Genomic DNA, 27,113 nt, shown 5'->3' on the forward strand with positions numbered 1-27,113 from the left:
GGTGAGCACTTGATCATTGAGCCACAATCCCAGCCCCTAAACCATAATCTTAAAAAGCTAATGTTTCCTAATAATCATTTTGTTACTACATTATTTTAAGTAAATAATAAAGTTTTAACTGATTGTCTTTAAAATTTATTAACCACATATTCAACAAAAACTGGCAATTTAATTTCAATTTCTGAAAATAATTATTTTCAGGTTGAGCCTGTAGTTCAGTGATAGAGCACTGATTTAGAATGTGTGAAGCCCTAAATTCAATCCCCAGCACTGCATGCACAAAACAATCTAGATCATATTCCTAGTCTGGTGTACTAATGAGTGGAAGAAATAAGTTGGGGCTATTAGGAAGGAAGATAGCATAACTTTTAAAGTAAAAAAAATGATGACAGTGAAATAAGTTGGATATTTCAGTTTCCTTAATTTGGACCTTGCTACTTCAAAACACATAACATTTTAAATGCAGCAAAGATAATGAAGTAAGTAAAAAAAAATTAAATGTCTAAATTTGTCAGCGTCCAGATCTTGTGAGCTGGGAATCTAATGCAACCTCATTTTATTTGTGGCTAGTATTCAGTGAATTCAACGCTCTTCAACTTACATATTCAAAACTTAACATTTGTGTGATAAAGATCCTTAAGAGCAATATAGATCAAATATTTTAATACATTCTTTAACTAAACAAAGAATGTAAATGATAACTTAAATATAACTGTTTTCTAAAAGCTTGCCCTAGTATTTCAACTTTTATTTAGTTGACTTTCTCTACTGTGAGATTCAAAATTAATGAAGCATACTTCTCCATTAAAGGTGTAGGTTTAAGGTAAATACCTGTGAAAGTGTAATCTAAGTGTGCAACTTGTTTGACTGTAAGCACCCTGGGCTCATTAAACTCCTTGTTCCTGAGAAGGACAGAAGCAACAGTTCGGATGTTACTGTTGGGTCCCATCACTATTAGTAAGTGCAGAAGCAGGCGTTTACAATGTTCATACACCTCAGGGTGGCAGTGGTCAAACCCTGAAACAGAGAGGAGAAAATCATTATCAATTAGGAGGAATAATGAGTATGCTTGCTACCAAACTCTACAGAAATTACAGTCATCACTGGAGAACTGGCTTTACTACTTATCTTAGATACCAAACCCTGCAGATGCTCAAGGCCCTCATATAAAATAGCACCCTCCTACTATATATGCTAAATCATCTCTAGGTTACCTACGATACCTAATACTATTAAATGCTATGTAAGTAGTTGTTACATTGTATTCATTAGGGAATAACAATAAGAAGAAAAATCTGTACATGTTTGGTAAGGATACAGATGTTTTTTACCAAAATATTTTCAAACCACAGTTGGTTCAATCCACAGATTTGGAAACTATGAACACCAAGCGCCCACTGTATACAAAAGACTTCATGGAGTATGATGTATTTGTATTTCATGGAATATGATGGGTTTTTTTGTATGTGTTTTTTAATTGGTTTAAAGTTGTACACTTGTTTTTATAAGAGCCTACTGTCCTATAGCACTAGGGAGAACCCAGGTAATTTTTAATGTATTTCATGTCTAAAATTTAGTGATCTCTTAGAAATTATTACTGTTACATAACACTATATATATAAGTAAATTTTTTTAAAAAAGATAGGCATTTTGGGGGGTGGGTGGGTGTGCAGCACATTAATAGAAAACAAATGAGTATAATACTAAGTGTTCATGGCAGGAAAAGGTGTAAGAAGACAGCTACCTTGACTTGCTTCAGAAAACCAATCCCATAAGTATGGAAGGCACTGAAGATGAGAGCCCATGCAGGGCATGTGGAGTTTTGGGTGTAGCAATCAGATTGTCTACCAGGTCAGTTCTTTTGGGAAATACTTAAGAGTCTATTTCCATATTCCATCTACTCTGAAAGTTTCTAATCCCAGAGGTAAATTGATTCTGCTCTTCCATAGCCACATAAATTTCCCTAGTGGGTTATATGTGTGTTTGTGTGGAGTACAAAGGGCCACAAGACAGGAAAGGGAAAGAATAGGGACCAAATGGGCTGGCATTCTGGCTCAGAGGCAGAGCACTTGCCTAGCATGCCTGAGTCCCTGCTCTATCCCTAACACCACAAGAAAGCAAAAACAAAAACAGGGACAGTGGACATATTTGTTGTTTGAAATCAGGCTACTGATAACTCCCCACTGGATCTGGAGAATCAACAGTGAAAAGTCCCACAAACAATACACTAAACACCAAAACAAGAAGCATCTAAGCACTTTCTGATCCCTTCGAAGGGATCAGACATGAGGATGTATTACCTATAAAAATCGCATGAAGAAGAAGATGGAGGTAGCTTCCCCATTCCACCTTCACACTGTGATCGATGATCAGATCCGTCAGAAGGATCACCGCTATGTTACACCTGCGGCAAACAAGAGCATGATTAGCCTTTGGCTGGACCTGAAGAAACCTAGGGAAAATGCTTTACCAATTACTCAAAGCCTTGAAGATTGTATTTCATGGAAAAATACAACTTCTCAAGAAAAAAAGAGGAAAAACAAATGCAGCTGAAGGAACGTTAAGCAATAGCGTTGTTAGAACAAAACCTAAGGGCCCAGGCTCCTTGAGGTCAAGGGCCACACTCCCTTTGTCCTTCAGCCTTGAGACCTAGCACATCACTTGCCACAGAGTAGGTGTTCAATACGTGTTTGGTGCATTCATGAATTCTCAAAGAAGGCAGCAATTATTCAACTATAATTTTAACTCAGTAGAATTCAATCTAATTCAATTCAAAATAAGAGTGCCCACTACAAGAAAGTCACATTTTTGTCAGATGTAGTAACTGGGTCCCAGAAAGGTCAAGTAACTATGCCAGACACCCAGAAAAGCAGCAGCAGAATGAGATTGAATAATATTAATTTTGTAGAGAGAGAAGACTGAGATTTTTGGCTGTCTTAAAATCTAAACATGGTGGTCTAATTTGTTGCAGCATCTCAATTAAGAAGACTGCTTCCATCCATTCTGGGTCATGAGACAGCATAAAGAAGGCTCAAAGTGTTCAGCAGCAACGTGGCTCATAGGAAGTAGGAATGGAGCTCTAGTCCACCTGTGAAGAGGTAATCCAGGTGACGACGTTTCAGGCACGTAATCCACCAGTGGTGACCAGCAGCCTCCAGCTGGTGGGAAGGGCAGTGGCTCTCCTTGGTTATGCTCCATCACCTTCAGTCGCCAATTAGAATAAAGTGGCATTGAATCACCTATCAAGATAAAATCGTCTCATTTTCTACACCATCTAATTCCTGGCAATATAAGCAAACTCTAGCAAGACACCAACTATTTATAGCATCAGAGCGTGATAAAAAAACAACTTCCCACTATTTGAACATAGGTATGCTAGGAAGACCTGGGTACAAATATTATCAGATTAGGCAAACTGGAGCCAGAGGGAGAGACAGAGATAATTAAGAGATATCAATTCAGGTTCCATCCTTTATATTAAAGTAAAACAACATTAGCACTTCCTTACAATTCCCTAATTGATAGCCAAACCAGGAGACAATCTTATAGTGAAACTGCCTTCTAACATGGACCTTTTGGAAAGTTATTCAGGTCTAAATTTCCTGAGACAGGACCAACACAAACCCATCTCTTAAGAAAATCTGCTCCACCACAATGGGGCTGCAGGTTCAGTAAAAAATGATGTCAGGGAATGTGAATTCTGTGTGACGTGGGTAAGTCACTTAACCTCTCTGGACCTCAGTTCCATCGTGCATAAAATGAGGAGACTGGATCAAATCATCTCCAGGGTCCCTTCCTGGCTTGAAAGTTTGTGTTTCTGCTCTAGTGTCATAGTGAGCAGATTATTTATGTTATAAGTGCAAGGGACTTTAGTAAAATGCAAATTCACACAGGGAAAAGCAAACACCTGTTAAAAAACAAAAACAAAAACAAAAAACCAGGTTGTGCCTAGTGTATTGGTTCTATAATGCTTCTTGAGAACCAATTCTATCATCTAGAGGGAACCTGTGTTTTGTTTTTCATTTCTCCTGTTTATATGTTGCTTATTTAAAATCATTCTTCAAAATCAAGACATTTCAAGACATTATTCAAGACATTATGTTGGAACACCACTAGTGGCAGTTAAATAGTCTTTAAAAAATCAATTTATTGGAAAACTATATTAATATAATAAGCAATAGACCTCATCATTATAGTTCTATAAAGAACATTCGGAATGGATTACTTTTTTCTTCTTCATAAGATCCTCCAGAGCTGCTGCTGTATCGAGACTCTAGTCTGTGGTGCTGACGATTTAGATGGCTGTTCAGTCCACTGTAGATATCCAGCTGCACGCAGCTATGGGGATGATCAGGGAGGTTAAGCACAGCTCATGGAAAAGTGGCATTGTACTTCTATGTTTACTTCTTATGTTTAAAAAAAGCACGTTATGCAAAATACCATCAAGAGTTCACCATGGTATATGTTAATTTCCACCTTATAATTCAAAAGCTTAAGCTTTTAGCCAATTATTCCTACTAAATATCTCCCTTAAATAGATATTTTGGTGAGACTGATTTGATAAAAAAACAGAGTAAACAGCCATTTAGAAAAGTCTCAAAATGACTTATCAGATGTCACCTTTTCATCCATTACAACATATCAAAAATCCTAGCCTGGGGCTGGGGTTGTGGCTCAGCGGTAGGCTTGCCTAGCCTGTGCAAGGTGCTAGGTTCGATCCTCAGCACCTCATAAAAAAATAAAATAAAATAAACGTATTGTGTCCAACTAAAAAATATATATTTAAAAAATCCTAGCCTGTTAGCTTCTTTAACATAAATACAGTCAAAGTGAAATTTTTCCAATATGGAAACATATTTCTTCACTAGAAGTTTTGCTTTTTGGTCCCCTGGCAGTGTTGTTGATCAAACCCAGGGCCTCATGCACGCTAGATAAGCTACATCCCCAGCCCTCCTCACCAGAGTTAACACAACAAAATACACATTCCAGGAGGGCACAGTGGCTTGGGATGCTGAGGCAGGAGGATCACAAGTTTAAGGCCAGCCTCAGCCACTCAGTGAGGCCCGAGGTAACTTAGTGAGACCTTATCTCAAAAAAGAAAAAGGGCTAGTTGTAGAGCTCAGTGGCAAAACCCTGAGTTTAATCCCTAGTACCAAAAAAACAAAAAGAAACAAAACAAAAAACCCCACACAATCCAATGAATAGATTTTCATTTATTCTAATGACAATCAGTGGGTCAAACTGAAAGGCTAATGAAGACCAGAAAGGTACTCACCTCTCTTCAAGGTTCTCCTTTATGGATTTATTATCAGGGTTGCCATCTGTGGGAGCTACCATTGTATTGCTACTGGAAGTAGTTCCTGTCAATAGAAAATAAAACAGTACCTGTTAATTTAAGAGAACAATAAAGGACAGAAGATTTCAGTCAAAACTCCACTGAAATGAAAGCAGAGAGATTTTAAAAAGAAATGTACTCATAAAGATCAAGAGGGAAAGGAGGTAATAGCAACAATTTTAGGGATGCTAGAAAACAAATGCACAGGAAGTAATTAAGAATCATGAAGGCAGCAGGGTGTGGACTAAGAAGTTTCTGCACTACTGAACCAAAAGGCTCAGGAATGAGCAGCACTGAGCAGCTGGAATTTGGGGTTCAATGCAGAGCTAAACATAGGAGAATGGCTGAAAACCTACTTTAGAAGTAGCCTCCCAAATCTATCTCCCTGTTGGGTGGCTGTCTCTACCCACATTTGGAAGAAGTCTCCTCTGGTGAGAGTAAGGCAGAAGATTTCTGGACTAGGGTACACACTGCATGGCAGGAGGAGAAGTACCTTACTGATAATAGGGAATGAGAAGAAAATCCACGTACTAAAATTTGAGACTTCGTCTCCTGTTCTGGATCCTTCCTCCCCTACTGGTCTTTTGGAGGCTCAAGGCCTGTGTAAATATGTGTATATAAATACATAAAATCCATCCACACACACACACCCTCTCCTTTAGGCAGGGGGGTTTTTGCTGGGAAATCGGATTATGAATGATTTAAGAAAAAAGGCCTACATGGAGATCACTGAAATCATCACTTAAAAAAGGACACAATCAACTAGTCCTCTATAAATATACAGAACTTAACTTTTTTTAAAGTTTCTTCCTTCCTTCCTTTCTTTCTTTTGACTTATTTTATTTATTTATTTTTACGTGGCGCTGAGGATCAAACCCAGTGCCTCATGTATTATTAGGCAAGTGCTCTACCACTGAGCCATAATCTCAAGCTCCAGAACTTAACAATTTTTAACACATTTTTCTTATAAAAAGATATGAAACTGGCAGGTCTTAAGCAAAGCTTATATGAAGACAAGATAAACAGTGATGTAAGAACTTCTGCTGAGTGAAGAAATCTTATAACTTTATCAGGCTCAGAAAAAGTACCACCATGAAATTTGAATAGGATACTGCTAAAAAAAAAAAAAAAAAAAAAAAAAGAAAGAAAGAAAAGAAAGAACTCCTAACTAAAAAAACAAAACAAAACAAAAAACACTCTTTGAAATTAAAACTGTATTAGCAGATATGAAAAATTCAACAGAAGTATTATTAGAAATCAATTAGACTGTAGGAAAAACAGGCTAAGAAATAAAAATAAATTGTGAAGATATAATTTTGAATATTTCTAATTATACACTGTTATTGACATGGTAAAAGCATTCAATATAAACTGCCAAAGAGTTTCATAGAAATTTCATTTATAATAGCCTAAATATCGTATTGATTTTCACTGGAAGTTATTCCCTCAGGAATGTAATTTCTTCACTCAAAATAATGTAATATGATAAGTATTTAAGGTGGTAGGTATGCTAATCAGTTTGATCTAATTATTCCACTTTGTAGTCATAAATCTAACATTATTTTCTACTCCCTATATATAATTTGTCAATTTACAATAAAAATTAAATACACACATACACACACTTACTTGAATAAAATAATCACAATGTGCAATTTCACAAATAATTCTAATAAGCATTTTCTAAATTTAGCATACTGATTATATAGGCATTATAAATTTATATTCCAGTTCCGAATAAGTCTGTAAAGTTTCCCTCTATAATAGTAACACTCCTTATGTTACCAAATTTCTTTACTCATATGAGGATTTACCAAATCTCAGCATATTAATTATGATACATAATTCACATTTGCTTTCTCAATAATGTTGTTTAAAGACACAGATGTTTGCTAAAACTAACAATTAGGTAAAGCAACTCTTCTGACACAAAACAATCAGTTTCAGGTGCAGTCTCACCTGAGGTGACGGAAGGGATTTTGTAGCTGGAAGTGATGCGGTAGTAGGGGGGGTTATCCATGTGGGTGACGGCTGAGCTGACAGGATCTGTCAGCTGAAGTTCGCTCACCAGCTCCTCTAGCAACTGCATTGTTTTGTCCCTACCTAAATAAACGATAACTTTCTTCACCTGTCACAAAAGAAATGGTTCAGAAAAGAAAACACAAAATATTTATCTCATATATTTGTCTTGAGATAAACTTTATCAGAATTAGTTAAACATTAAGTGAAAGATAAATAAGCACAATCAAAATGTGCCTAGACACTGATTGGTAATGAGACACAATATCTTTATTTTGTTTGTTTATTTATTTATTTATTATATGGTACTGAGGATTGAACCCAGGGCCTCACACATGCTAGGTGAGCAGCACTTTACCACGGAGCCCAAGAAGTCCTGTTTCTTCTTTTTAAAATAAAAATTAAAAAGAAAAAATGCTCTTCTATAGGTTTCTTTTTTAAGGGAAAAAGTTTTTGGTTAAAAGTTTTTGTGAAGACTTTCCTCTGATCTTTAGTAGCCCAGCCTCCAAACCTAGGATTTACCTTTCATTCTGTTTTTTTCCTGCCTTTCCTGTTCTCTATGTGGAACCTAGCAGTAAAGAACAGTCTTTAAGAGCAAGAGCAAGGAACAATGACAAGAACCCAGGCTAAGCTAACTCAAATGGACTGTGGATCCACTGGAAAGTTTTCTCATCTGCAAAATGGGGATAGTAATAGCACCTACTTCATAAAGCTATTGGGAGGATTAAATGAGTTAAGTAAGATTTGTAAAGCACTTTTAAAACGGCGAGTACATGATATGAGTTTAGTTAAATGGACAAAAAACTTTTCCATACTATGTATTATATATTTTAATAATATGTATCACCAAAATAACGATCAAGTTATCTCTTTTTCTTCTTCCTATTTTAATCCTTACTATTCAAAATGTGGTCATAGGTATCATCAGCTGGAACTTGCTAGAAATGAAGAACCTCAGGCCCTACCCTCCTTCCAGAACCAAGATCCACAGATGATTTATATATACCCAGATGTGTTCAAGCCATATTTTAGACGACCCCGGTCAAATCTTAAAACATGCTTTATTATATCAGAACAAAAATCTGTTTTTTTGTTTTGTTTTGTTTTGGTACTGAAGAGTAAATCCAGGGACGTTTTACCCTGAGCCACATCTCCAGTTCTTTTTATTTTGATACAGGGTCTCACTAAGCTGCTGAGGGCCTAAATTAATGAGGCTGTCCTCTAACTTGTGATTCTCCTGTCTCAGGCTCCATAGTTGCTGGGATTATAGGCACGAGCCTCTGTGCCTGGCCACATTGAAAATTTTATAATGGTTACCCAGTGATAACTAACCTCACAGAGCTCTTTACCCATCCAATTGACTGCTAATTCTCTATGTTCTTGGGTTCAGTCTCCTCTGACCACGCTGTGTGCATTCTTGCCCCTGTGCCTTGGCTCTCTTGTCTGAAGATCCGTGGCATTCCTGCCCTGATCCTATCAAGTCCTCAAGTCCCCTCCCAACCGCTCCCCACTTTTCTGTGTGAAGCTTCCCAAAATCTATTTGAAAGCATTGTTTTCAAAGCATGTAACAGGGCTTAATATTCTTTGAGAAGCATCAAGAGACAGGTAGGTGTATGGTCTTAAACCACATGACCCCACAGTACCTCTCTGACACATCTCCTACAGTTCTCCCTCATGTTCCCCACCCTCTGTCACACTGACCCCTTGCTGCCTGCTCCCTTGCCAGGCTTTCCCACCATGGATGTGAGATGGAATTCCAGCCCATTAAGTGTCACAGCTATATGCCTCTGTGGCCTTGAGGAAATGACTATTTTCTCTGCCTTTTTAAATTCATTTGTAAAACTTCAAAGCCATCAATTTATTCTGAGAAGTGAATGAAATAATGTAGATGAAGTGCATTTACCATGTCTGGCATAACAAGTGCTGAAGAAATAGTAATTAAGAAACTATTACTATTAACACTAAAAATGACTCCTTTTAAATTCCTGTCAAATGGCTATTCCCTAAATTTCATCTCATGCTTTTTTCTAGTTCCCACTCCAACTCACTCATTCATCTATCTGGTTATTGAGGACCTGCTATGTGCCAGGAACCATTTGAGGCACTATGAATACAGCAAGGATCCAAACACAGACCTATGCTCTTCATCTACTTGGCTGAGACAAATGGGTAAAACATCATTTGTGTGGTGATGGCTAAGTACTGGCAAGATCAATGAAGCAGGGTAAGGAAAAAGAAGACTGTGCATATCAGGTCTTGGGAGTACTGGTGCTCTAGGGAAGACCCAGAGGAGGTGTAGGAAAGAAAAGGAAAGAGAGTGCCATGGCCCCAACGTGGGACTGTCCAGTGTGGGCATGGCAATGAGGGGTGAGCATGAGGGAGAACTATAGATTTGGTCATAGAGGGGTCACATCTTGGGAACAATGCTTTCAAGTACACTCAGAAAATGCTGGCTGAAGCCAGGCCACTAACTGGTTTGTTTGAAGAGGGATCTGGAAGAACCTTTGGAGCAGCCTTCTGCAGATCACACTTTTAGGAGATGCCACTTCATGGCTACTGTGAACATAGAACAGGTAAGTATTCAAGCATCCAAGTTCCATTTCACCCTCGAGCTTGAGAGTTTTATAGGGCCCTTGGACAGATTTAGTTTTGCTTTCCCCACAGAGATAAAGATTTGATATCCTCCATGTTATCCACTCTTCCTTTTCTCTCTATTCTCGGGCTTCCAGCAGCCTATGGCACTAAGCTCCAGTCCCCCACCTGCTCCAATAGCCCAATGCCAGCTGCAATACCATCTTCCTCAATCTGGTGGTCTATGCTGCAATATCAATTTCTTCGAGTATCATCTCTTATTCAGATAGCTGTTTCCTTATTATTCACTCTCAGTACTTTCCCTTATAGCCCTTATCACAACCATACTAGAACTTACTGATTTATTTATTAAATAAACCAGGTGTAGCTTCAAAGAATAAAATCTGTCTCACCCATCAGGTTGGAATGCCCAGTACCTAGAAGAGTGTTTGCTTATAATTATACTAGATAATATTGTTGAATGAATCAATAAATAAGGCCATCTAAAAGTGCCTGACTGTCCTCACTCCAGTGGCTCTTGCTTGCTTCTGTGGGGTGACTGCTGTCCATACTTTGGCATAAACACATCTGAGGTATATACACATCTGAGGTGTGTGTGTGTGTATAAAGTTAAAAGAACTTGAATACTTACGTAAGGCAAGAGGCTTGGTTCACTATTCACCCCACAAATGCTGATCAAAAAGTGCAAAATTATTTTTAGGTTTTTCGGCCAGCCATCTGCAAGTGTGGTCCACACGTTCTCCACTTCCGACCAGGCCAGCTCATCGCCATACTAGGGTGCAGCACACACAGGAGATACTTCAGTAACAAACTTGTCACACCATGAAACATGAGCAGATAGCATTTTCACAGACAGCTCTCATCTTTTTCACACTGTAGAGAATGATTATTTTTCATGTCTAACCTCATTATTACTAATACATATAGAAGTTAAAAAAGATGTTTAATGAGAAGTTTTTTTTAAATAGGAGGATTTAAATGCACTCTGTGTGGTTATCAGATGGTCTAGTCTCTGCATCTATCTGTAATCATGCTTCCTCTTCCCAGTGGTCACCTGTGCAGCAACTGCAAATACAAAACCCACCTTACCTTTGCTGTCATGTACATCAGATTGTTCAAAACCATCGCAGTGGCTTGTGGGGATCCCCAGCCTTCTCCCCGTAACCAGCGCCTGCTGGTCACCATAATTTCTCGGTCTTTTAATGAATCATCTTCATCTTCATCATGTCGCCTTGCTGTGGGCAGGGGTTTTAAATCCACTAACTCGATGTTGTTCACCCACGGTAAGAGATAGTGCAACATCACCTGCCGCCCAGCAGGGTGAGCTGTCTGAATCCTCTGGCTTATCTCTAATTAAAAGCAAACCAAAAGTGAGAACTGATGTAATTTCAATTTCCTTTAACCTATAATTAATTTTAACATCCACTTAAAAACTAGGAAGCCAGATTTTTTTTTTTTTAGTACCAGGGATTGAACCCAGGGGCGCTCGGCCACTGAGCTACATCTCCAGCCCTATTTTGTGTTTTAGTTAGAGACAGGATCTCAGAGTTGCTTAGCACCTCGCCGTTGCTGAGGCTGGCTTTGAACTGGCGATTCTCCTGTCTCAGCCTCCCAAGCTGCTGAGATTACAGGCATGTACCACCATGCTGGGCTTAGGAAGCCAGATTTTATTATATGAGTAATTCTCCTTTGAATAAATTTCATTTCAGTGATGTCATAAAACTAACAGTTGACACAAACCAGATACTTGCTTTATATATAAAATACTTTTGGCAGTTAAAATAAATGTCTGTACACTGTTGGTGGGTCTGTAAAATAGTGCATATTTTATGGAAAGCAGCATAGAGAATCCTACTTCTGAGTACATATCCAAAAGAACTGAAAGCAGAGACTCAAACTGATATTTGCAGAATATATTCACAGAAGTCTACTCACAACAGACAAGAGGGGAAGCAAACCAAGAGCCAATAGGTGAATGAATGGATAAGCAATATGATATACACAAAGTGGAATATTATACAACCTAAAAGAAGAAAATCCTGTCACATGCTATAATGTGGCTGAACCTGAAAACATTATGGTAAGTGAAACAAGCTACAAACTTAAAAATATTGTTTGATTCTACTGATATATCTAAAATAATTAAATTCATAAAAATGCTAAGTAGAATGGTGACTACTAGGGGTTGAGAAGAGAGGGAAAGGAGGGACTGCTGTGTAGTGGCTCTAGAGAGTTCTGTTTCTGCAAGAGGAAAGAGTTCTACAGATGTGCTTCACAAAATGTGCATGGTCTTAACACTACTGAGCTGTACACTTAACATGATTAAGATGACATTTAAAAAAAACAAATGGATAAATGTAATGGCCAGATAAAAAGTCTATATACATGGATTACTTTAAAAGGACTCATTAAGAACCTCATTGGTTCTACTTAGGGGAGGCTCCTCTGGTGCATTACTTTTACATTTCTTTCCTCTAACACTCACAACGAAGCTGTGATGGGGGCAGAGACTCATTAACTTGGCAGAGTCAGACTATTATCTAGTGGCAGAGGAGTCAAACACAGGTCGATTCCAAAGCCCATGAGCCCTGATTTGCTATTTAGTTTCTGCAGATGACTAAATAAAAATCTTTCTCCTCTGCCCCTTCTATTTATTTACTCATCAGGAAGAGTGTATGGAAGAAGAGTGGGTATGAACTTGACTCTGGATAGCATGACCCAGTTCCACTGCACCTACCCCTGGACCTAGGGCCAATGAACCTCTTATCCTCAATTTCTTATTCTGTAAAAAGAGGGTAACACAATAGTTGCCTCATGGGGCAACTGTGCAAATCTAAGGTAATGTCAATGAATGGCTGATCTTCCCCTCCCTCCCCCCAACCCCTTTCTCTTTAAGATAGGGTCTCACTATGTTGCCAAGGTGACTTGGCAACTCCTGGGCTGGTTCCTCCTCTTGTCTGAGCCTCTCAAGTAGGTGAGACTACAGGCATGTACCACCATACCTGGCTTTAGTCTTGGCATATGGTTATACTGCAGTCTATCATTTATAAAAATACCTTCGATTAGTACAGAATCTTATTCATTACCTGTAGTATGAAAGGTAATTTCTGGAGCTCAGAAAGTAGTTGAATAAAAAAAATCCTAACCAAGGACACTCACTGTGGGAGCTAGGGCCATGGCAGTGGCCAGACCTCCTTCAGGGAGTTGGGATGAGGTGAGGAGGCAGCCCAGCTTGGAGCCCTGGGAACACTAATGTTTATATGGGTAGAAGGAAAGAGTCCACCAAAAGTGACAAAAGAAATAGTCCATGGTAGAAGAGAAAACAGGAAATATTAAGTTTCTAGAAATCAAGAGAGCCCACAATTGAAAGAAATACAGGAGAGCTCACTGACATCAGTGGCTGCAGAAGACCAGAAGTTAGGTCTAAGACACAGCAGTTAGAAGGTATCTGGTGGATTTACAGAGAGGAAGCTGACACTAATGGAGTCTGAAGGCCACCTGAGAAGTCCCAGGCAGCCGCAAGGGCTGAGCACATGGGAATGTCAGATATCAAAATGGCCAGGCACAGGGTGTGGGAGGGGGAGAGGAGTGGCGTGAAGGAGGAGAGAGGATGCAAAGAGCCAGGAGCTGATGATATTTAAAGTGCACTTCACTGGTCCTGGGGACAGAGAGGAGGAGGGCCCTCACACTTTAAAGTGGGTACAGTTGATATCTGTATCTCTTGAGAAAAATCTCTCTAAACAAAGGAGTTAAAATTAACAGATGCCAAGGACAAGAGCATCTGAAGGCAGAACCCAGGGAGACAAGCTGTGACATGCAGACTGAGCTGGGGTGTGGTCTACACCTGGGCCAGGTCATGCTCCCCACCATGGGCTTTCAGAGACTCAACTAGATGACTGTTCTCTGTGCAGGATCTCTGTCAGAGGACCAGCAACAGCAGAAATGGTGTTGAGGAGGCCATTCCTTGATGGCCAGTCATGTCCACGTTTAAGTGCTGGCAGGGATTTGGGAGTTGTGAGAAAGGAAGGGGCATGATCCCACTGCCATCTACCAGTGCAAACCAATAGGTAGCCTGCTTTTCAGAACCCAATGTGAGGGCCATTCCCCTCAGGTCAACTATGAATGGGAAACAAACTCGACCCACTGATGAGATGAATGCTGTGGGAAGATGGCAATGTTTGCATCGATTTGGTGTCAAATGTAATCTATTTAAAAATTTTGAATAGCTTTTAAGAAATGACTGCAGAAAAATAACTAACGTTCACTGATCATACCTGAGAATATGGCAAGAGTGAGCTCGGGATATGCCCTTGCTAATTCCTCAGACAACTGATAGTATGAAACAGAATACAGATGTGGCAGGGGAGACAGCTGGCTGAGTACTCCATCTGTTCTCTGAACCTCCAATTTGTGAGCATAGCGAAACATCTTGGGTTCCAGAATCTACAAGAATACAAATTGATCAGCTGAAGTCAATATTTTATGGGTCCTCTAAAGTTCAATTATATTTAAAAGAACAACTCCCAAGAAATATTTCAGTTTAAAAATTACATGGTTATATATATATATATGATAAAGTATGTTCATTTCTAATGTCAGGATGTGTGCAAACAGGCAAAAGCTGTTTAAAGGGATTTACCTTCCTTGGTTTAATTGTAAAGATGTGGGTTAGTAGTCTAGTTAGAAAATAACTTCAGCAACTTAGTGGACAATTACTTGAAAAATATTTACCACTTTTCCAGTCCAAAATATAGTTGTACAAAATAAGTGTAAATGGAAAAACACACTTTGAACAGATCTTGGTTAATCACAGATTAAACATGACATATAGAACTCCTTTTGACATTATACTATGTGAAGAGCTATACTGTTAACTTTCCTCTTAATTAATTAAGGCATTAATTATAATTCCTAAGATGGTCCTACCAGCATCAGTACTACATGAAAGCATCAGGGGGAAAAAGAAAACCAGCATTTACTCAATCCTATTTTCAGCCCATGGTTAAGATCAAAGAACTTTGCCCTACTATCAATTAGTTATATACTCTATAATAATGATATATACTCAGTTTAATAAAGGAAGGTTCTATGAGGATATCACAATAGCTAATTGTTCACATTATTCTTGACTACTAAATAGAAATAGTTTCAATCAACATTTGTATCTTCAGATACACACTAATATCTTTCAATAATACAGTTCTAAATAGTTTATATTATTTGTATATTTAAATATCTATATGATCTTTGTATCTATTTCTAATCAGAACTTGCTATCACGCTTCACTATTAAAAATAAAACTAAATATTGGTGTTAGTATGCTTTAATGGCAAGAATAAATTATTAGGCTTCACTAAATCCTGAGTGAAAAAAAATTTAATTAACAACTGTTTACAAACCTGTAACAGTTGCATAGCAACTTCATAGATACTTCTAGAAGAATCAGCTGCTTTAAACAGTATCAGATTTAGGAGCATCACTGTGTCACACTGATAATCCCTAGGGATAAATTTCACATGTTAGGTAAATAACAAGGTTTGAAGTCTTTTGCTGCAGTGGATAAAGAGGATGTACAAAAGGCAAAGTTGTATGATCTTCTAAGTTGGGGGGTGGAGGATTGTAAGGGAATAGGTACAACAGATTCATGGTGACCATTATCCTTATCGGCTAAGTTTAAAAAAATAAATTCCACTGGAGTTTAAAAAAAAGAAATTCAAAGAGAAACCTTTTCTTAAACAACAAACAAACAAAAAACTAACTTAGCATGAGACAGTGTCTATAGTACCTGTTCTGGAAGACATTCGCGATGGCTTTAAAGCAGCCAGCTGCCACCCTCTTGGAACCTGTGTAGCAGCGATCCACAGCCCAGTACATCAGGTTGCTCTGATCAGGGTTCAGCTCCAGCAACAACGTGACTGCTTCACAGCCCAACTGATGAACCTGAAATAAGGTCACAAAATTGCCAGGGAGGGGGAAAGTTATTTATAATTAATTTCCTATTTTTCTACCTTTTGAAAAATATTTTTTGGTACTGAGGATTGAACCCAGGAACATGTTACCACCAAGCTACATCCACAGCCTCCCTAGCCTTTTTAAATTTTGAGACAGGGTCTTGCAAAGTTGCTTAGGACCTTGCTAAGTTGCAAGGATGGCCCTCAAATTGTGATCCTCTTGCCTCAGCGTCTCCAAGTCACTGGGATTACAAGGCATGTGCCACTATGTCTGGCTATATTTCTCTACATTTTTAGTAAATCAGAATAGTGCATACATTTATTACATTTAATCACAAAACCTGTCTTGTTTTGTTCAATTTCCTCTCATCATTTACTCAGCCAAAATGATGACAATATGAATAAATTACACTTGGCAGGGGGTTCTCTTACACAAGATTCTTCGTGTAAGTCTCTCTTTTGAGAGCCCCAAAGGCAGTTGATGAACATGAATGATGATAAGTGCTTTCAGAAAAATGAGTTGTTAACCTCCGATTATTTTTATCAAGCTATATTCTTATTTGTGATAACTCAATAGAAAAAAAAATATTCTGAGGGGAAAAAACACAAGTCCTATTTTAAATTCTGCAGTCTCTCTGGCAACACAGCAGTGATCACCCATTTATATTGGAGTAGATCTCACAATAAATAAATAAAGCTATCACACAATATACTGTCCAGTTATGTTGCTAATTTTACTTTGAAATATAAAATATTTTAAGCTTTATGTCAAAAGTGGTAACACCTTAATACAAATAAAAGCCTTTATATGGTTGTAAGGTATAGCTTATAAACCATTCAGGTTGAAGGGAAACAATTACTAGGTCATTGTTAATGACTCAGTCTGTGTATTTATAAAGGAATATGTGTTTTTGTAAAGGAAAAGCACCTGTAGATATTTCATCAATATGAGATATTCTGTTTTGCAGAAACAAAATGCTGCTGAGGTTCTCTTTAAACATTTTTTATTTTTGTGCTCAAATATATTTTCTGTTGATATATAGAATGCTCTGTACAAAGCTGTATGATTGTACTATTGAGCTAGATCTATTTTAAAAAAAATCTGAAACCTAGTCAAGTATATTCGACCATGTTAAAAATAGTATCTTTGTTATTGAAATTTTGATTGCAGAAGAAAATTGTCTAGTCTGTTTGTATAAAACATGAGACTAAGGAAGGCAAGAAAGTGATTAATTGGAGATTGGGCAAAAAAAGGAAATTAAACATAGCAAATAACCTCTTTCTTCCATGGAGCTCAATGCATTCTAGATCAGTATTTTATTGACTCAGAACCCTATGAGAGATATATACACACTGCTATATTAATCCTATAATATGAAAGTGAAATTAAAGTTACTCCATAGAGTGATAAATACAAATTGGAATTTCCTTAGATTACAATAATCTATTTAATTTTACATAATATAATTTTTACCTATAGTTCCATCCTATCTTTATTAAAAGATGACTAATTTTTAGAGGGCCATATTTTAATTCTGAAAGACAATTCATTATGAAATTTTAAGGGAATTATCCTAATTACCTTTTTGTCCAGAGAGTCCAAAATGTTATCCAGCCATTTGTACAAATAGCCATCTGATGAAAGTCCTACATTATCTGCAACAGGGCCACAACATAGTACAGCAGACATAGCCTTCAAACAATAATATCAGAATTACATTTAAAGATTTTAAGAGGGTCAATGTTGGTTGCTTAATGAGAGGAGGCAAGATACTTTTACTCATGTTTATCTAGCCACAAGATCTTTTTTTGTTGTTGCAAAGAAAAGCATAATAGTATTTTTTTAAACTAAGAAATTAATTATGAATAAATATCATCCTACCAAATTAGACTAGAAGAGAAGATTAAAAGACTTAAGTACTTGGAAGTAGTATTCAGTTCTTAAGTAAATGTTGATTTAAGTTTTGATAGATTCTGAAACTTTTTTGCATTGTATTTTATGTACTTAAATAAAGGTATGGTTTAAGTATTTCCATATGGCAGACAAACATGTATTGCAATATTCTCAGGCACTCTGAAGAAATCCTTACCCCATTTATAAAACCAGATAGAGAGAGACACATGAAAATATTTTAACTCTGTTCTTAAGAAAAAAGGAATTCAGGTTCTAAGTAAATACCTTTAATGCACAGTATTGATGTCTATTAATTTGCATATTCCTATCACTGTATCTGTCCAAGGGTGTAAACATGATGCTAAAAGGACCTGCCCAGTGACTGAACAGCATAAACAGACTGTGACGAAGGCTCTGTTGAGGAAAAATACTTCTTCTCTGGTGCACTGTAAATAAAAACATAGATGGAAAAATTTATTTCCATGTCTTTTTACTTTAACATACATGGCAAGTCACTATTGAGTATGAGAGGCTGTAAAACAGAAAGCAAGTTTTCATTTAAACTTGCCCTAAACCTCCACAGTAACAGAAGTTAGTTATACAAATCCAAGTCACAGAAACTATCACAGCAGGCAGAATGGCACAGGGAGACTGGCACGGAATAGGGAGTCAGGACCTGCTCCTCCCCAGGCCAAGATGTTAACACAAATACACCCCAGGATCCTGGTTAACTGGGAGGGCTTTGGATTAAAACGTTATTTTAAACTTTCTATTTTTTTTTTTCCAAGCAGAAAAGTTGCCTTTGAAAAGGAACCTTACACGGAATCTTAACATACAAAACAGATAACAGAGGAGCTAATCTGGGTGAAGTAAGGTGTGAAGCTCAGCATCCAAATCCATTCTGCTGCCTCCTGCTGATGGCATCCAAAGAGCCACGGGCATCATTTGAAAATGAATGCATTAGATGATCTTTTCCACTTTGATGTTCTATCTCATGAGTTCTCTGCATCAATCTTTGTTGAAGAACTTCAACAGTATCTCCATAAACCAAGGGGGAGGTTGTGGAAAAGTGCACAGTAATAAGCTAAATCAGACCTTTATATCAGTGAGCTTTGGGATGGAAAATTTGAAGAAAAATGCTCTTTTCCACTCAACAGCATTATTTTCCTTCCAAAGATCAAAATAGGGCTCCTTCACTTGAAATTAACATACCCGACTGTGTGCTTAAGTGACCCTGTTATAAAATACAGCCCATGCTCTTTAAAAGCCAGCTGCTAGCATATACCATTAAAATAACAAAATAACCTTAATTTTTGAGAGATAAGAGGTCTATTTATGCTGTATACAGAAGAATTATAGTCACACTTTTGTGTCTTACACTTGCAAAGAATTTATGACTTTTAAAAATGCAATTGTGATCAGATAGAGCACTAATCTCCATGATATATATTGAACTCAAAAAATTTAATACCCCCAAAACCCAAATAACCCAATCAATAAATGGGCTGAGGAACTGAACAGACACTTCTCAGAAGAAGATATACAATCAACAAATATATGAAAAAAAATGTTCAACATCTCTAGCAATTAGAGAAATGCAAATTAAAACTACTCTAAGATTTCATCTCACTCTAGACAGAATGGCAGTTATCAAGAACACAAGCAACAATAAGTGTTGGTGAGATGTGGGGGAAAAGGCACACTCTTACATTGCTGGTGGGACTGAAAATTGGTGCAACCAATTGGACAGCAGTATGGAGATTCCTTAGAAAACCTGGAATGGTACCACTATTTGACCCAGCTATCCCACTTCTTGGTCTATACCCAAAGGACTTAAAACAGAATACTACAGTGATGCAGCCACATTAATGGTTACAGCAGCACAATTCACATTAGCTAAACTGTGGAATCAACCTAGATGCCCTTCAATAGATAAATGGATAAAGAAACTGTGGTATATATACACAATAGAATATTACTCAGCATTAAAAGAGAATAAATCATGGCATGTGCAGGTAAATGGATGGAGCTGGAAAATATCACACTAAGTGAAGTAAGCCAGTCCCCTCAAAATAAAGGCCAAATGTTCTGATAAGTAAATGCTGATCTACAATGGCAGTGGGCGGTAGGTGGCAGGGGGCATGGAAGGAATGGAAGAACTTTGAATAGGGCAAAGGGAATGGAGGGGAGAAGGAAGGGAGCATGGGGGTAGGAAAGTTGGTGGAATGAGACAGATATCATTACCCTAAGTACAGGTATGAGGATACAAATGGTGTGACACTACTTGGTATACAATCAAAGAAATGAAAAATTGTGCTCCATTTGTGTACTATGAATCGAAATGCATTCTGCTGTCATGTATAACTAATTAGAAAAATTAAATAAATAATTTTTTTAAAAAATGCAATTGTGTAAATCAAACTCCAAAGCACATCTTGGCGCTTGCTCCATAACAGACAGTATTGCTGTGTCCTTGTCATATTCACATTGATAATTCTCTTCTCCCATTATTCAAAACAATCTTGTTAATATTATTTAAAATTATCATTTGAAGCATTATGCTCCTTTGTTCACTGCATCTAGAACAAATTTGTCCATACAGCTTATTCTAATTGATTTCTTCAGAATTTCATTTCTGTGTCTTGACCATAATAATCTATGCTGGGTTGCTTCTCTGATTTCTAATCAACTGGTACTAATTTAAAAATAAAACGATTTCTTGCCATTCATGTTATGCTGTCATTTTTCCAGTACTTTTACAAGTTGCTTTTCAACTTGATTATAAAACCTCAAGGGAAGAGAATGAATTATGGTCTCAAGGGAAGAGAATGAATTATGGTCTCCTAATACTCAGTAATGCTTTAAGAAACTAAAAGTAATACCTGGAACATTCTGAATGATATTCGCCACTAAGGCACTAAAATGGCATCGTATATCCTTCAGTGTGTCAGAGTCTTTTTCATTTTCTGCTTCCAGGAGTTGTCTGGTTAAATCTACATACTCCAATAAAGTGTTGTTGAGGAAATGTGTTTCATTATCAAGGCCACCACTTGCACTGAAAATATTGAAGAAAATAAATGATAATCAAAACGTGACTCCATTACATAACTCAAAATGAATCCCTAGTAATCAAAATTAGAATAATACATATTAAACTTTTCATGGTCATGGCAGTATAAAATTTAATGAATATGATTTTGATTTACTTAATATACATAAAATAGATGGTGGTTTGTAATCAAAGAACTGCTATTTCAATTTGTATTATTCAATTCCATATCTAACTTTAATTCACTATTATAAGTGCTAAATGCTATCTGTATTTATTAACATATAGAGCTTTTTTTTTTTTTAGAGAGAGAGGGAGAATTTTTTAATATTTATTTATTTTTTTAGTTTTCGGCATACACATCTTTGTTTGTATGTGGTGCTGAGGATCGAACCTGGGCCTCACGCATGCCAAGCGAGTGCGCTACCGCTTGAGCCACATCCCCAGCCCCATATAGAGCTTTTTGATAAGGAGATAAGGAAGCTAATGGGAGGGAGAGGATGAGTATAGAAAAAATAGAAAGAGGAAAGACTAGTTTTACGTATATGTATAATATCCATGCATATTCATATTATACCTCTGACATAGTCAAATATCCACTAGGTACTTACTCCCCACAACCTTCTGGGATAGATTATTACAGAGGATGCAAAATCTAAAAAGAATTCAAATAAGAGTGGAATAGAGTACTGAGTTTCACATCTTTTTAGATCTATGGAGTTGCCTCAAGAATCTCTGCAATGAGATTCTCTTTGAGTCAAGGGATCCAAGTCTGGAAACTGTGGACTAGTTGGAGGACTAATGGTTAAAGTCAAAAGTCTTAAACTGCCTTGCTCTATCAGTTATTACACATGTATATCATATCTTCTCTAGAGTGTTTTAGTAAGAATATAAATGGGTCACTAATAAAATGACCTAGTAAATGATAAGTACTATATAAAGTAATAGCTCTTACATTAATGTTTATTAAGGTCAGCTTTCCTTGAAAAGTATTTCTAATACAAATTATTCATTCATTCATTCAGTCATTTATGATGATACTAGGTACTGAACCCAGGGGCACTTTACCATTGAACTTCCTCCCCAGACTTTATTTTTTTATTTTAAGATAATATCTCCCTAAGTTGCTGAGGAGACCTTGAATTTGCAATCCTCCAGCCTCAGCCTTCTGAGTCACTAGGATTACATAGTCTAATGTATCTGTGCTGAGCTTATTTATTATTTTAAAAGCAAAAACTATTATTATTATTATTATTATTTCATTTTTGCTAGTTGTGAGTAGTACCAACATCCTGAACCCATGAAAACAAGAATAAGGAGTTGCAATGTTACTGCAGTATTTTAAAAATATCAGTCCACAATAATAAACAATCATTATATGAATTCATGACCAAATATTTTTTCTTCTATAAAATGAATGTTCTTTAAATTCTGGGACATGACCTATTAGTGAATGGGGAAGCAATTTAGTAGACTGCAACCTGCACCAAAACAAACCATGCATTCATTTAAGTAACATTCACTGCTATTGTATGCACCAAGCACGTGGGATCCGCTGGGTGAACTAAGATTCCAAGATTCTGACACTCAGAATTCAACTTTTTCCTTAAACAATAAATAAAATCTACAACATTGATAACCCTCTATTAATTTCTCTTTCTTAAAAAAAAATAACCAGAATACACAATAGTGTTTAAAAATTAAGTGTTCAAAAGAGTGAGTATAGCTTTTGTAGTTTCAAAATACCAAAATTCTGCAGTTCTTCAAAAGAGAATCATTATTTGCTATCATATTAAAAAAAAAAAACCTTCAATGTAAAGCTTCTTAATTTACTAATGTTACCTTAAAAGGAACTGAAAAGGAAAAGATTCAGATACATATTAGGATATCTTTTTGCTTCAAGCTCATAAATTTCAATTTTACTTTTCCGAAATTAGCTGGTTTTTTTTTTCCCCTTCTCTCATTTGCTTCTCATGTATTAAGAATGAAAACTAAAGCACAGGCTTAAAATTTCTTTCATTAAAGTTCTATTCTGAAAACAATCTCCAAAAGTATTTGATACTAAATATAAAACACATTATGTACAAAAAAGAAATAATTAGGACGAATGCTAATGTAAAAATTCTACACTCAGTTACTGTCTGGTTCAATTATAAATACATTTCTTCAATTTCTTTTCATATGCCTTTCTGTGGTTATGGACAGATCTGTTATTCTTCTCCTTCAACGGTCAGGAAGTACCACTGCCCTCCAAAGTGGTTATTTTTAAATACACTTCTGAGGGAATTTTCCTCAAGGGGCTGATCTAGTGTCAAGAAACTTTCAGTTTAGCAATAAAACTCAAGGTTTTATGGTTTAATGTATAAATGATGGGAAACATAGTTATGAATTATTTTGTAGATTTAATTTTTCCCAGCAGAATAGATAAAAGTTACTTGGAATGAATTTGCAAATCTTATAATATTTAGTCTTTTTAACATGTGATTTTTTTCAAGCCCAGAAGAAATAAATCTTCAAGATGAGGTAAGAAAATAGGGAAGCCTGTCAAAATAAGGCTATTGTTGTCCCTTTGCTTAGAAAACAGGTTCCAACAAATAGCAAAACCATAGAAACATTATCACCAATTTTTGTCCAGAGTGATCCAGTTCTGCTGGTAGATTTTCTAACATATTTTTTGAACACTGATGAATGTACGAGATGCCTTTTTGTAAATTAATGTGTACAATGATACTGATAGATTTTGTTATTGCAAAGGTGTTTTTCTATATTTCATGAGAAATAATCATTCCAAAATTTTGAAAATCAAAATCCAATACTTACCTGTGACTAATGACACCAGCATCTGCCAGCAGTTCAAATATTCGTACCAGCTGTACTCGTAAAATGTCTCGACGCCTGCGCCGTTTCATATTCTATTCCACAGATACAAAGATATTAATTAAAAAAACCTTCAGGGAAGGACACAGAAAACCCTGGTGTGACTCGGGAAGAATAACTTGAATGCCAGAGATAGATTCTGGGCTCATTAAGATTATTCTGCTTGTACGGAATAATTAGTCTGCTAGACACTGCATCAAAGAGACGTGACGATGTGGAGAACAAAATTCTAACTATTTTTAGGTGATTTGTTGATTTAACCATTATATAAGAATTCCAGGGATTAGTAAACTGTTGTCACTGAATCATAAAGACACTCTAAGAAGATGACAGGAGGGCAGGAAAAACTAAAGTCCCTAAAAGGGACTCAAGTAAACCCACAGATTTTATTTATTCTAAAGTTTTTCAATGATTAATTTTGCTACAAAAGTAAATATAAAACAAAAGAAAAATGTCTTTGCTCATTATAAAATAAATAAATAAATAAATCTGTACTACTAGAGCCAAGAGAACTAATGCTAGAATAATAGCAGTAACACTTCAATTGGATTCTGCTTCCAACAGGATAACAGAATAGCAAAATATAGATTTTCTGTATCACTTTCAATTCTAGATCATTATCTCCCTTAAGATGTAATTTTCATAATACAAAGCAATTAAAAACATATTAGTTTTTCACTTTTATGTCCCTGGTCCACTTCTGTGTGTTCCATGGCAGGCCAATTTGCTGATGACCCATTCATTACATTTACTGTTTCCATGGGGTCTTCCTAAAGTTTACAGCAATTCGTTTTGAGTGGGATGTCTTCTTAACAGTCCTGCAGGAATTCTGCAAAGTTTTAATTGGACTGTTTTCATTTTGTCTCCATAGAAACACTGAAGCTCAGACTCTCAAACTATAACTCATGTTCAAGGAACACCACTGTACTTATCTAATGACTTAACATCAGGACTCTTCTCCCCTAAACTCAGAAGTGTTCCAATTCCATTTCCCTCAAATAAATTATTACACATTGTAAACAAAATTATCATTCTGATACAAAAACTTTATCAGTGGAAAAAATGGGGATAATATCCATACTCTACACAGGGTGTAAGTAAAGATGAGAGTGAGGGAGGAATTACTGATGATGTTTCAAAATCTAATAGAATAGCTGTTGTCACCTGTTTTTTTTTTTTTTTGGTCAGGGGACCTCCAACATTAACAGCAGAGATTTTCAAACATCAGATACATATAAGGTGCTTTATGAAAAAAGATTTCTGGGCCCAACTCCAGGAATTCTTATCCAAAAGGCTCAGGGGTCTAATTTTGAACAAGCTCTCCAGGTAACTCTCAGATGCCACTGGCATATAGCAACCACTGGACTACTGGATACAGCTCGGAGTCTTTCATGAGAAAGTCCCTATCTTACTATCCAGTCTAATATTTAACCATTATTCCCTTTAAAATAATCATACAGAAAAATGCATAAGTTCCAAATATGTGTGTAAAATTTGTGAATGCTATTTTTCTGCCTAGAATACCTTTCCTTTGCTTGTCAACTGGGGAACATGCTTTAAAATTCACTCCAATATCAGCACTACCTCTACAATGCCTTCCCTTACCTGCAGGCAGAGAGTTCAAGGCTCTTTTCTCTGTAACTCTCATAACTCCTTACCTATGACATCATTACAGTGTGTAACAAATTGTTGTAATTACGGTTTACACAGTCATGTGCCCCACTAGACATCTAATTTCTAAAAGTTGCACAGAACTTGGTGCAGATCTGGATGTTTGGGATTCCAAAACCAGGATTTTCAAACTAGGACTCATAAGCCAAATCAGGCCCATGGTTGCCTGTCACTGTAAATAAAGTTTTACTGGGGGATAACCATACCTAATTACTTATGTAGTCCATGAATGTTTCAAATTACAAAGTAGCTGCCATGAGACTGGTAAAGCTGAAAACATTTACTACTGCTACTTTACAGAAAAAGTTAACTCCAGTCTACACCCTGTTTCCTGCTTTTACTTAAGCTATAGCAATGTCTCATTTGTATTACACAATGGGTTCCTACATATGTTCAGCTGTAGGATGAATAGTTTGTATGTGAAAAAAAAAATTTAAATGTACATAAGAAAGCTGGAGTTGGGTGTGATGGCACCCAGGTGTAATCCCAGCAACTTGGGAGGCTGAGGCAGGAGAATCCCAAGTTCATGACCAGCCTAAGCAACTTAGTGAGGACCTGACTCAAAAATAAAAAGGGGTGGGAGTAAAGTTCAGTACATAGAGTTCAATCTTTGGTATCACAAAAAATAAAATATAAAATGAAATCAAATAAATAAAAATATACTAGACAATCTTTTACTTCTTAATTTCTAACCTGTGGTATAATATATAGTATATAGCAGAGAAATATGTGTTTGCCAAAAAAAAAAAATTTAATGGTAGAAAACTATGTAACAGAGCTTACCTCTGGCCTTCTTTCGAGTGCCTCTTTAATTATTGGATGTAACTCCTCTATTAGTTCCCTAGAAAAAAATTATATGTAGTCTATTAATAGCTACACAGAATCTGAATACTTACAAGCCAATATGTAAATATTAATGTAATGATGTAAACAAGTGTTAACCCTAACCCCACTGCTTCAAACACTTTTATTTTTACTATAAAATAATACATCATTTTATAGAACATTTGAAAACTACAAAAACTAGTACAGGCCATTTATTTTAGCTTACAGAGAGGTATTTACCATCAATATTTTTGTTGAATTATTTTGCATAATTTTTGAAACACTGTTACATATAAAATAGCATCTTTTTTCTTAACACTAGTATAGTTACTTTCACGTGCCATAATGAATTCATAATATTCTATCATACTTCAATAAATTGTCATTTATTATTGAATCATTCAATTCTTTCTTTCTGTTATTACAAATACTGGATAATTGACCAATGTTAATATTAATTAGTGTTCATTTCTGATTATTTCTTTATGATTAATCTTATATATTAAACCAGTGGGTAAAAGGGTATGAACTTCATGAAAATGATAAATTTCTCTTTGTTTACATTTTGATTATGAACTGATAATGTGCTAATTTTGTAAGATTGAGAAATTTTTTAAAGTCTAAGAAGAAAACAAAAAGTATACTCAATTTCATCATATATATAAAGAAAACTGTAGACATTCCAAGTATTTGCTTCAAAATTGCTTCTATCCATAGGAATTTGAAAAATTTTTAAATGAGATAACTTTTATATTCCATTTATTTTCAGTAGCATGATAGTATATTTATTTCCCTAAAAGTCTTCTAAAACTTCATTTATGTTGAATGCTCTCCCACTATAGCTATGTTAAAATTTATTAGCCTATTTTCTTGTACATGTCATCTTCAAGAGGAAAAAA

General features: G+C 36.3%; 1 protein-coding gene across 9 annotated transcripts in view; it reads right to left on the reverse strand.

The window, feature by feature from the left end:
• Fryl (FRY like transcription coactivator) overlaps positions 1-27,113 on the reverse strand; it is a 242,248-nt gene that overhangs the window by 46,153 nt on the left and 168,982 nt on the right. For all 9 annotated transcript variants that reach the window (XM_046459167.1, XM_046459245.2, XM_046459000.2 and 6 more), the window contains 16 exons: positions 26,173-26,230; positions 23,662-23,753; positions 20,675-20,847; positions 18,078-18,238; positions 17,481-17,591; positions 15,733-15,887; positions 15,347-15,446; positions 14,221-14,389; positions 11,036-11,295; positions 10,578-10,718; positions 7,295-7,463; positions 5,276-5,360; positions 4,226-4,338; positions 3,089-3,239; positions 2,301-2,404; positions 832-1,017 (listed from right to left, as the gene is read on the reverse strand). In XM_046459167.1, coding sequence (XP_046315123.1) covers positions 832-1,017; positions 2,301-2,404; positions 3,089-3,239; positions 4,226-4,338; positions 5,276-5,360; positions 7,295-7,463; positions 10,578-10,718; positions 11,036-11,295; positions 14,221-14,389; positions 15,347-15,446; positions 15,733-15,887; positions 17,481-17,591; positions 18,078-18,238; positions 20,675-20,847; positions 23,662-23,753; positions 26,173-26,230 — 2,228 coding nt within the window. The remainder of the gene's footprint in view (positions 1-831; positions 1,018-2,300; positions 2,405-3,088; positions 3,240-4,225; positions 4,339-5,275; positions 5,361-7,294; positions 7,464-10,577; positions 10,719-11,035; positions 11,296-14,220; positions 14,390-15,346; positions 15,447-15,732; positions 15,888-17,480; positions 17,592-18,077; positions 18,239-20,674; positions 20,848-23,661; positions 23,754-26,172; positions 26,231-27,113) is intronic.

The sequence above is a fragment of the Marmota monax genome, unplaced genomic scaffold (genome assembly GCF_021218885.2).
Source record: "Marmota monax isolate L192 unplaced genomic scaffold, Marmota_monax_Labrador192_F-V1.1 WCK01_AAM20220418_F8-fsc00025, whole genome shotgun sequence".
In the NCBI taxonomy this organism is placed as follows: domain Eukaryota; kingdom Metazoa; phylum Chordata; class Mammalia; order Rodentia; family Sciuridae; genus Marmota; species Marmota monax.